The sequence below is a fragment of the Patagioenas fasciata genome, chromosome 19, assembly GCF_037038585.1.
Source record: "Patagioenas fasciata isolate bPatFas1 chromosome 19, bPatFas1.hap1, whole genome shotgun sequence".
Classification (NCBI taxonomy): Eukaryota; Metazoa; Chordata; class Aves; order Columbiformes; family Columbidae; genus Patagioenas; species Patagioenas fasciata.
In genome coordinates, this window is record NC_092538.1 from 3,010,146 (window position 1) to 3,021,702 (window position 11,557).

The 11,557-nt window shown below is 49.6% G+C and overlaps 1 protein-coding gene across 1 annotated transcript in view; it reads left to right on the forward strand.

The window, feature by feature from the left end:
* The window catches only part of LOC136110130 (F-box/WD repeat-containing protein 10-like), a 37,251-nt gene extending 25,742 nt beyond the window's left edge, over positions 1–11,509 (forward strand). The window contains exons 7-12 of the mRNA XM_071817144.1: positions 4,425–4,546; positions 5,014–5,077; positions 5,576–5,756; positions 7,979–8,122; positions 9,141–9,294; positions 10,505–11,509. Coding sequence (XP_071673245.1) covers positions 4,425–4,546; positions 5,014–5,077; positions 5,576–5,756; positions 7,979–8,122; positions 9,141–9,294; positions 10,505–11,361 — 1,522 coding nt within the window. The 3' untranslated portion in view covers positions 11,362–11,509. The remainder of the gene's footprint in view (positions 1–4,424; positions 4,547–5,013; positions 5,078–5,575; positions 5,757–7,978; positions 8,123–9,140; positions 9,295–10,504) is intronic.
* The last annotated feature ends 48 nt before the right edge of the window (positions 11,510–11,557 follow it).

The following is an 11,557-nucleotide window of genomic DNA, read 5'->3' on the forward strand; positions in this document are numbered from 1 at the left end:
CGTTTCCACTCCTGCCTAACAGGCACAGCGATAACTCCGAACTTGCTGTGAACAGAGCATGACCCAGGTGCGTGCCACTGCTGTCCTGATGCATCTGGGCCTGTCCCTGCAAGGCTGAGGGGAGTCCCTGGGGAGGTACGAGTTCATCCTGGCCTTTGCAGGCTGTTCTGCAGAACTTGATCTTCTTTTCAAAAGGTTTTTTCTAATAATCTAATTAATCCCCCTACCTTCTTCCAAATGATAGATGAACAGGTCTTTAATCTTAATCTACATGCATTTTTGAATCATTAGATGGCTAAGGAAGTGTGGTTTGCTGGTTGTTGTTTTGGAGTGTGTGTGGTGTTTGGCTGTTTTACCCCTCTCTTGTCTCCCACTTCCCTGAGGTCTTTTTACAGCCCCTCTGCTTCACTTTCCAGCTGCCTTGTGCTCCGGGGGCTCTGTGCCCCCTGCCCCGCCGCGGGTTCCCGTGCTCGGCACGGAACGCCGGGCGCTGGCGGGCGGGCGCGGCTGTCGGCAGAACACGGGCGGCGCTCGGAGGTTTCCGTTAAGCGGTTGCCTCCTGGCAACGGGACGCGGCGGGGGCATCGGGGCGGGTGAGCGGGCCCGGGGCCGGTGGGCGCGGGTGGGACCCGGGGACAAAGGGGTTTGTCTGAACCTGGGCCTGGGGGCACCGCTTGATGCTTCATGTGCTGCTTGGAGGGGACCGAAACCTCGCACCGAGGGCAACCAGGCCGGCGCGGTTCGGTGTTCTGGGTGCTGATGCCGTGCTGGTTTTCCCTGTAGTGTTTTTGAGGGTTAAGGGTGTAGGAAAAGCAAATGCTGCTTTGCTGGGGCTTGTGCTGGATTCCCCTGAGCTGCGAAAATCCTCTTGATTTCTCCCAGCTGAGACTTAAAGTGGCTGAATTTAACACAAACTGCAAGCAACTGTGCCCAGGCAGGAAGATGTCGCCTGTCAGCAGCCTGGGTGGCTGTCAGCAGAGCCCCTCCCTGCAGGGCCGGCGGTGGGGAGGAGCAGCACACAGCCCTCCCTCCTCTGGGGAGGGAGCTTTTGTTTGCAGACTAGAACTGGGATTCCGGGCTGTTCGGGAGCCCCTGCCTGCTCCTCGGGACAAAGGGGAGTGGGAAGAGTTGTCATCCCACACACCTCTGCCCCCCAGCCTTGCTGGGTTGAATTGTCCTGCAAGACACTGAGTGTCCAGTGTTTTCCTTTCAACAGTACAATAGTGAAGGGTTTAAGGAAAATCAACCAGCTCTTGTGGTGCACTGCTAACAACAGCATCATTAATAGCCACTGAAGCTCAAGTGCTTACAAAACTGTCAATTCCTCTGTTTCCTAGGTGGTCACCCACCAGCAGTGAGCTGCTGGCCCCACGGCATCAAGTGCCTACCCCGGGAGGGTCCTGATGCAGAGGAGAACTCGCCTGCTGTGCCCCTTAACTGGTCGAGATGAGGCTGTGGGTCCTGCCGCCCACCGGTCACCCTCTAATGTCTTTGGGTGCAAGAACTTAATTAGCTGCCTGCCATCTCACCTGTCCCTGTACATCTTTGGTAAAGCTGCCCTCGTTTTTCCAAGGGTGGTTTCCCCCGAGGGCCATGGATGGCCTGTAGTGTGGATCTTGGTTGACCATTCTGTCCTTTTAATTCCTCAGGACTTTTGGATGAGAAATCCCTCGAAGCATGTGCGTCTGTGAATAGATTCTGGGCTCATCTGGTTGAAGAAGTCAATAAGGAACGTGAATGTCAAAAAACAATCCAGGAGAGTATCCTATATTTGCAGGTATGATGTCTGGGCTTCTGCCATGATGATGTGCTTTAAAAAGAGGGTTTTTCTGCTACTGCCCAAACCCTTAGATGGAAATGCTTTTACTAGAGGCCGCCTCCCACCTTTGTCCTGTTCTTCCATCTGCAGAGTTAAGCCAGGTTAGATGTTCATACTATCACCAGTAAGCACAACGTAAGAGCCTTTACTGACCTTCAGGGAGCCTGCGACTCTAAAAATGGATCAAAACACTCTTGTAACAAAGAAAACAGGGTTTGGTCAGGAATGCAAATGCTGTATTTCCAGGAGCTGGTGACAATTTGGCAGACCTGCAACAGCTCCCTGAGCTTTATTTGCTCCACCAAGGAAGATGGAAAGATGAGATGACTTTGTGAGAAGTCACAGCTGGCGGTTGGGACACAGTAAAGCAGAACTGCTAGGAAATGCCTGTCCTGCTTAGGACAGACTTGCCATAGAGCAAGCTAAGTGTAAAGGTAAATCCCCAAAGAGAGAAAGTAGGAGATCTGTGTGTGCTTTGATTTGTGAAGAGAGCATTGAAATCTCAGCTCTGGGCCAGCATTTAAAGGCTGTTTCATGTCAGGCTTTGCGCATTACATATGAAACTTAGATATTGCTGAAGATGTTTTGAGAGCCTCTCATCTCAGTGGGTTTGGATTCTGAACCAAGTGAGCGCTCACCACAGATGAGATGCACTTTCAAACTTTTTTCTGTTGAAATGGAAAAGTTTTGGAGGCTCTTAGAAGCTCAAGACTGGATTTTGGAGGAAAAAAAGAAAGGGCAATGATTTTTCACAACAAGTCAAGTCATATAGCAACAAGGTGGTAAATGCAAGTCAGGTCTCTTAAGGAACAGTAAACCAGTGTGTGCAGTTCAGATTTGCGTGTGGCTTCAGCGTCCCATGGAGATGCTGGAGCACCACCCGTGAGCAGCGTCCTCTGTGTGCTCGGGCTCTGCGGTGACTGTGGTGCCTCTGCCGGTTCATTCCAGGGGTTGTGCCCCAGAAGAGCAGTTCCAACCTATGCCAAAAGAGTCGATGTGACAGTTCCAGTGTTAAACGAAGAGGGGGATGTCATTGAAGGCCATGACTGCGAAAGTAAACCGCAGGTATGTTGAAAGGTGTTTGCCTTCCATGGATCCTGCATTTCAGCATTTGAGGAAGAAGGAGGACACATCTTGGAAGATGTGACAGTGAATTTGGAGTTGCTTTGCTCTTCTGGTTTGTACCATCGTGAGCAACTCCTAAGGACCAGAGCTTGCTCAGCACCTTCTGTCACGAGCAGGAGCCTGCATCCCTAAATCCTGCCTTGTCCTACTGCATCTCGCAGGCGTAGCCTTGGGGCCAGGGCTGCGAGCAGGGTCGGGCAGCATCCCGAGGGCACAGCATTTTCCCCAGAAATCAAGGGTGCAGATGTCAGGCCTTGCATTTTTGCCAAGGAACAACCCTTGTTTCTGCACCAAGCAGGAAGCTCCTGCACTCTGGGTGTTCCTTACCAACACATTCTGTCTCTGGTCTCATCACTATAGTAGGGACCAAGCCTTGATGTTTAATACTGTGGAATAATGCTACCTTCCTCCCTCCATGAGTTACTTTTCCCTATTTCTCTTTGGACAGAGAGGAGAAAGACGGGAGGAGAAAGACAATCTGCAGGAAGCCTATAGCGATCTGAAAACCGATGCAATCCAACTAGAAGAGAGAAATGTCTTCTGTGGCTCCTACAGTGTTCGTGTCCTCATGGACCAGTGAGTAGATTGCCTGGCTGCTCTCTGCACTAACCCTGTAGGGCCCAACAGCAGCTTCTGCAAACCCGTTCTGTTCCCTGCGGTCCTTCTGTGGGAATGTGTGGCTGGAGGGGAGAGTCCCTCAGCATCAGTGTTGAAAAATCCTCAGTGTCAAATCCAGTTTTTAATAAAGATAGCAGGGGAATTTTTAAAGGCTTAAGGGTTGGTGATCCCCAGTGTATCACAAAAGGATACAGAGCACTCTCCCTGTTTTAGAATTACAGAATTGTGTTGATTGGAAAAGACCCTCAAGATCATGGAGTCCAACCATAACCCACCCCTAGCACTGACCCATGTCCTGAGAACCTCATGTCCGTCTGTCCAGCCCTCCAGGGATGGTGACTCCAGCACTGCCCTGGGCAGCCTGTTCCAATGCCCCACAGCCCTTTGGGGAAGAAATTGTTCCCCACATCCAACCTCAACCTCCCCTGGTGCAACTTGAGGCCATTTCCTCTGCTCCTGGCGCTTGTTCCTGGGGAGCAGAGCCCGACCCCCCTGGCTCCAAGCTCCTTTCAGGCAGTTCAGAGATCAGAAGGTCTCCCCTCAGCTCCTGTTCTCCAGCTGAACCCCCCAGGTCCCTCAGCCGCTCCCATCACACTTGTGCTCCAGCCCCTCACCAGCTCCGTTCCCTTCTCTCAACTCACTCCAGCACCTATTGAGCTTATTCTCCAGATACAACCTTAAATATGCAGAATTAGGGACCTTGGCTGTGGTGCCCTGCAAAGGATTCACCCATTTAAGTGTGTGGTGTGTCAGGTTGCTCAGTGAAGACCATTAAGCATCAGAGAAATCCCTGTCACAACCTTAGACATGTTGTACCTTGTCACCTGGCTAAAGCTCATCTCAGTCACTGTTTCTTATCCAGATCAGACCAGAGCAGAATAATCCACTACAGTGGTGGTGACCTGGTAGCCGTTGGCTCTGCAAGCCGAAAAGTGCGGTTCCTTGGCATGCCGGGGACGAAAGAAGTGCCGCCTCTGCTCTCTGGTAGTGCTGGGAGCAAAGCTCTGCTCCTCGATGAGAACAAAGGCTTGGTCCTCAGCACAGGCTTTGATCTCAGCATCAGGTGAGCAGCACAGGGACCGTGCCACGGGATTACCAGCCTCTTGGAATATCCAGGAAAACATTCATCTTTAGTCCTTCCAGCCCATCCTCGGAATCTTCCTTCCCTCACTTTCGTTATAGTAACGAGGAAAGGACAGTAGATAAGGAAACAACCCCCACTCACATAGGACAGCTTCTCTTTTCCGGTTTCACCTGGTGACGCACAGGTCTTCCTAAAGTGCCTCAAAACACCAGATGTTTCCCAAAGGCACTTGCTGTGAGATTCTGGCCTTGCTAAGGTCAGCACTGAGTTCAGCAAGGCTGGGTTTATCTGTGACAGTTTGGCTGAGCAGGTTTAACAGCCTGGTACCCGCTGCACAGCTGCTCCTTTGCAGACACTGCCCCCTCAGACAAGGAGATGCTCAGCTCTTCCGTGTTATTTATCTCTACATCTCGAGAGTATCACAAGGAGGGGTAAAAGCTGAACAGCAGGCTGTCTGGCTCTGGCACAGCAATACCAGAAATTCATGAAAGGCAGCACTTAAAAAGGGAAAGAGTTTACAGTGACTCAGGCTCTGACCCCCCTGCTCTTCCCTGCTCCAAAATGTTTGTCTGAACAGGTGCTGGTGTTCTCCGAGGCCAACAGGAATCACATTGACACCAGCCACTAAAGAAACAATTTTATCTGCAGAGCTCTACATTTTAAGGTTAATTGGAGGTAGCTGTGCCTAAGGTGGAATCTAGACATGTGTTTCCAGGTAGTCTGCAGGTAGAACAAATGATATTGGTAAAAAATTACTACTAATCCTGACTTGATCATTCCAAATACTCTGACACCTTAGTGGAATGACTCCTGGCTTTAGCCTAGTGTGTAGAGGAGAAACGCTGGGCCCGTTAAGTAGGAAATAATAAAATGAATAAGCCATCAATTAAGTTAATCGCTGTATTCCTGTTTTGGTTGGTCCTTTGTAGGTGCTGGAATATCTACAGTGGTGCTTGTGTGAAAGTCTTCGATGGTCACCGTGGGACAGTCACCTGCTTGGATTTACACGAAGAGCAGCTCGTGTCGGGAGCCAGGGATGGGATGGTAAAAGGTGAGACCAGGAGCTTCCAGACAAAGGCCGGGAGTAGCGAGATGGGCAGAGTGCTGGAGGTGTGACGGGTGACACGGGCAGCGTCTGAATAGAGCAAGGGCATCAATTGGAGGGTGGAGTTTAACATCCCATTTTGATTCCAGAGCAGCCGAAGCTGTGGCCACGTGCACATGCAAGGTCTCTGTGTCACTGCATAAATTCTCGTTACTTCTGCTTTTATTCACTTTTAAAGGTTTTGTGGCTCTAAGGCCACACCAGCTCTCGGGGAAAATGGTATCAGCTTGCAGCTTTGCCAGAGGTTTCTTTACTATTAATTTGTGACCTTTCTCCCCCTTGCTCCCAACAGTGTGGAATCTGAGGAGTGGGCGATGTCTCCAGACCCTGCAGCACAGCAGCGCTGTCTGGGTGGTCAGAACCGACGGTGCCCGCGTTGTCAGCGGGTGCGAGCGAGGGCTGGTCAGAGTCTGGGCTGCGGATACGGGCGCTCTGATCAAAGTGAGTTTCTTCTTAGGTGGATCGTTTTGTGCTAAATGTTTAAAAATCTGTGCTAGTTCATCACAGCCTTTGGTTCTTGCCAAAAATTTTCTGAAGAAAAAAAAAAAGCCCCAAACCAAAGGCAGCCTAAACTGGTAAAAGAAACCACAGATTTATTTGTAAGCAAATAATATAAAACTTGTTTGCAAACAACTGTCAATTTTAATGCAGGGTTTGATGTGCTGTGCCTGACCCCTTCATTCCTGTAGAAACGTTCACCTCTGCTCCTGCAGGAACATTCAGACCCTGGGAAGAGGTTGGGGTCTGACCAACAGCTCTTGGGGTTGGGTCTCACCTGTCAGCCTAAAATATGAAACCTTCACAACTGGTAACAGTTGATGCAGCTGAAGCAGCTGGATGGCTGCTCTCCATTTTAAAGGTTGAGGCTGGAGACTGCTAATTACCTTAGCAGGTGTCCAGAATCAGTGTTAGTCCACATTTGAGAGGAGTGAAGCTCTTTCTGTCTGCAAATTGACAGCAATCTAGCTGCAAATTGAGAGCATCTCAGATGCAGGATTTCCCAGCTCCAGCTGAGCTACATTTGCGATTGTCCCTTTCATTACAGTCAGGGCCGTTGGGTCTCTTCTCTCCTGGGTGAGTATTCAATGGATGATAAAGGTCTTGGTGTGGTGACATCTATTGAGCACATAAATAAAGATGGAAAATTAATGTTAATTCCACACCAGCAGCTCATTATCAGCAGCGAGCCCGAAATATTTCTGGTGACTATAAACCCAACAGTTATCCACAGAGTATATTGGTACATTAGAATAATACCTGATAAAACTACAATATAGTACATGAGGCTGGTATTGGGAATGCCATAGGATACCTTGGCGTATTTACATCTAGATTACTGAGGGTTACACCTATTTCTTTTACTTTGCAGACATTAGAGGAGCACCAAGGCCCAGTGAAGTGCTTGTCCTTTGACCAGTGGCACCTTGTCACAGGCAGCACCGATGGGAGCGCCCTGGGATGGAGCATGTTGGGAAAGCTGAGCAGATGCCTCGTAGCTTTCCACCACCCAAAGTAGGAATCGGATGCGTTTGGAGTTGTATTCAGCAATCTACTAAGTCTGTAAAGAACACATCTTCCTTATAGAAACACAGAATGCCTTAATTATCAAGCTTAGTATCTGAAATATCCCCACATTCAACAGTCTTCATCTTTAAAAGTGTCAGGCACTATGTGATCATAACCAGTGTTTGTCAGTTAAGACCTATAACAACCTCAAATGCAAATATTGCAACCACTTGTTCAGGAACAGGGATGGCAGGGCATAGTCTAATAATTCAAGGATCATAACCTGTATGCAAGAGGGTGTCATGCTACCTGGTCAAGAGAAGACACGGTCTATGTCAGAGGTGGCCAAGTTATATGCTGAACCCTGCCAACTGTGTACTATGTTATTTTCTAATACTCATTACAACTGTACCATCAGATTATTTTCTTTTACTTTCCTGGACATAAAAATGCAATTCAAAACACGGCAGATGGCCACAGCCACAGTGGCTGCTCTGAGGATGCGCTGGGTTGGTTGGTTTGGGCAGGGAGGGATTATGAAGGACTTCGCTACCAGGCCTTTGAAATATCTCCATGAGCTTCTTTATTCAGGCTGTTGATGGAGGCAGAGCTCTGCATCTCCTCCAGGACAAAAGAGGGAGCTGATCGCGTCTCCTCGGGAAAGCACGGTGGATGTCCCAGCGCTGCGTGTTGTGTTTCCAGGGAAGTCGTGTCTCTGCAGCTCCTCTATCTCCGGGTCATCAGCGGCTGCGCTGACGGGAACATCCGTGTATTTAACTACCTGACTGGGACCTGCCTGAAAGTGCTGACGGCCGAAACCAGCGGGGGCCCCATCTCTTCTGTCCATGTGTCAGAAAACAGGTTGGTGAGGGCAGCTGTCGTCTCTGAACTAAACTAGGTAGATAACTTGGTAATTGAAGGAATTAAGCATTTTTCCTTCTCACAAATAAGCTTTAAAGGGCTCTACTGCTTGTTGACTGCTTTAATAACTTGGTTTTGTTAGCAGTGGCTAAAAATAGATTTGCTTACTCCATCCAGCAATTGACAATTTCCCGTTTCTATCCAACTTAAGACACACAGAGGAACTGGCTGCCCGGGCAAGCGGTGGAGTCCCCATCCCCGAAGGTATTTTAAAGATGTGGCACCTCAGGCCGTGGCTCAGCGGTGGACTCGGCAGTGCCGAGTTTATGGTCGACTTCATGATCTTAATGGTTTTTTCCAGCTTAAAAGATTTTATGGACCAACTGTAAAGTTGAATTGAGCACCCAAATTTCTTAGCAGGTTGGGGACTCGAGCCAAGGCCTGACAAAGCCTCTACCTGTTCCCTGCCTTACTGCCTCTTTGTAAAAGCCAGCAGTGGAAAGTTCTCCCAGGTGTCCTCACATCTGCACCTCTGAACTGAAGGTGGTTCCCAGCTTCTGCATAAGCAATGGCTAAAATGCTGGTGTTTTGGTCACAGCTCTGAACCACAGCAAAATATGGGCTGCTATGAAGAAAACTCCATCCCAGCCAGGCCCGCTCCACCCCTCCAATTTCCATTAAATGTCCCTAATAATATGGTGTCTCCAGTTTCTTTTGGCATTGCACTGATCTAGCTCACTCTACTGCTGCAAGTTTTCATCCTAATCATCTTACAACTAAATTTATTATAGAGCTGAATGAAAAGAGCCCCACAGAGCTCACACAGAGGTTGGGTTACCATGTGCAGCACCACCAATGGGGTTAATTGTTCCTGCTCCCTTAAACAAGTGGGGGTCATCTCAGAGCTGTTGAAGTGCCTGCAGGCACTAAGCCCTGGGTTAATGGTATTGGTGCTTTCACAGCTTTTCCTTCCCTCCTTCAGGATGGTGATAAATTCTCCAGCCGTAGTGCTGGTGTTCCAGTTTGAGGACGTCAGCTGGGACTACACCTTGGATGCTGCCCGAGAGGTGGCGGGGAAGACCAACCAGCAGCAGGCGACTTGGAGCAGAACCGCGGTTCCCTGCTGGCGAAGGCTGTACCACGACCGGATGCGCCGCCTGGCTCTGGAACCAGAAGGTGCTGGCGGCTCCTGTTTTCAACCTGGGTCCGCTGCCGGTCACTGAAAGGCTGGGGAACACCTCAAAATATTACAAACGGCCTCTGCAACACGCTGGCGTTTCCTAAAATGAATTTGAAATAATTGCAAGTATACGGCTGCCTTCGTCTTAATCAATATACAGACTCTGTGCTTTTCTAAAGCGCGGTCTGGGAGGTGTGCTGTTGGTTTCAATGGTTCCGTCACTTGTAGGCTTTTGTAAAACTTTTGTGCCTTTTTAGAAAGGTTTGGTATAAATTGGAGACATTTGTCCAGACAGTGTGTGCACATCCGCAGGCGTCGCAAGAAGAGCCAGAGGGCACGGGTGTGCTGCAAAGAGCGAGCTTCATTTTAGTTCCCTCTCTACCGGGGGATCTCCGAAGCCTCACGGGAGCTCCCAGCAGAGGTGACACCGGCAGGGACGCAGGCGCTGGTCAGTTCAGCCCTGCTGGGAGCTCTGAGCTGCTGAGCTCACCTGTGCTTCGAGGCTTCAGGCAGGCGCAGCCTCCTGCTCTTTGTCACACCAGAGCAGGAATCTCAGCCATAGTGATGAGGTGCCTGGAGTTTCTCACAGGCCTATGGTATCTAACACAGAGGTTCTGCTCGTCAAGCACACAAGGTCAGTAAAACAATGAGTGTGATGTGTGTGCTTTTTTACAGACAGGTGCAAGTCACTTGAGCGTATTTACATTTAACTAAGCTCCTCACCAAATCTTCCGCTATATCCTCATACAGACAGGCGCTGTCGTTTTTCCAGCTCAGTAACAGAGAAATCAGTATTATTCACATTATTACAGCTGGTGTGCAGGGAAACAGGCTGCTGGTTCAGTTCTGATTTATTAGAAAATACTCCAGAAAGCCACAGGACACCTGTGCTTGGGATCTGCCATCCGTGGGAAATGCAATTGGACATGAGCAGGCACCTTTTAAATCGTAACACAGTGATTTTTTTTAATCAGCAGTTATTTAATGCAGGACGTATCACAGATCTTCCAGCTCCACAGTCAAACTGTGTATTGCAGGGAAACTGAGAAAGTTTTCATGCTTTTAAGGCCACCGGGTGTTGACCTCACTGATGTGGCTCTACTTGGTAAGGGACGCACAGTTTGTAGAAACAGGAAACAAATAGGAGTGCAATGATGATCAGAAAAACTATTTTTGACTCCTGCTGTGTTGTATTTTTGGGAACAGGTAGCAGACTCCAACATGGCCCTTCTGTCAATGTACCTGCGCATCTTGACAAGGCAGAATCCACTTGGCAATTTGGAAAGAGAAGAGGTGAAAGTGGTCCCATGTCCGTTGACAAGTTCCTCTTAACGCTCAACACGCTGCAGAATGCCCGCAAGGCAGCCGCCCTCAGGTACCCCGTTCATCGCCACGCAGAAGTCAGGGAAGTCTGTGAAAGTGAGCAACACCACCCTGAAAAGGTACAAATACACAAACCCTCCCTGCAACGCAAAAACGATCAGGCAGCCCAGCTCCAACGTGCCAAATTGCACAGTGATTCTCTGACCCCAAGGGTAATCTCTGTGCCCTTTGAAACCAAAATGCTGCAGCTCAAGCTGAAAAACTCTTTGCATGGCCCCACTGTGAAGTCCTCCATCCCTGCTCCCTCTGTTGTGCGGCTCAAGACTTGCTCTGGGTTGCTGAAGGAAAAGAAAGCTCCTGGTGAAGTCATTCCTCCCCCTGGAGATGGGGTTCAGGTTGTTGATCCCGTTACAGCTGCTGCTGAGAGGACCAAACCAACGCATGCGACCATTGCACAAACGGGAAACAAAGTGGTTTCCAGGAGAAAAATCTCTTTTTGCACGAGTGCTGCAGACCCTTCCCAGCCTAACGGTGGGTTCAGGCTTCTGACGGAAAAATGGAAGGAGCGGTGCGAGGCAGCTGTTGCAGCTCAGTGTAAGGCAGAGCAGCAGCTCACGGAAGAACGGGAGCGAGCGCGCAGGAAAGCCTGGCTACGGAAAGCGAAAGGCCTGCCGGTGGACTCTTTCACTGGGGAGGGGAAGATACCCGCTCCTGAGCTGGGCTTTAATACATTTATCTGAGCTGATCCCTCAGTCCAACAACCAACCGTTATCTGAGGGTTCTGGCGTCCAGCTGCCACGACCCCTGTAGTTTCTAAGTATAAAAGACGTCTCCCCTGTATGTTTTTTTCTGAAGAGATATTCCTGGTGTATTCAGCTATTTCCCAAGGCAGTGAGTGGACTGAGTCCTGTCCTGGATTTATCCTGCTAGACCTGC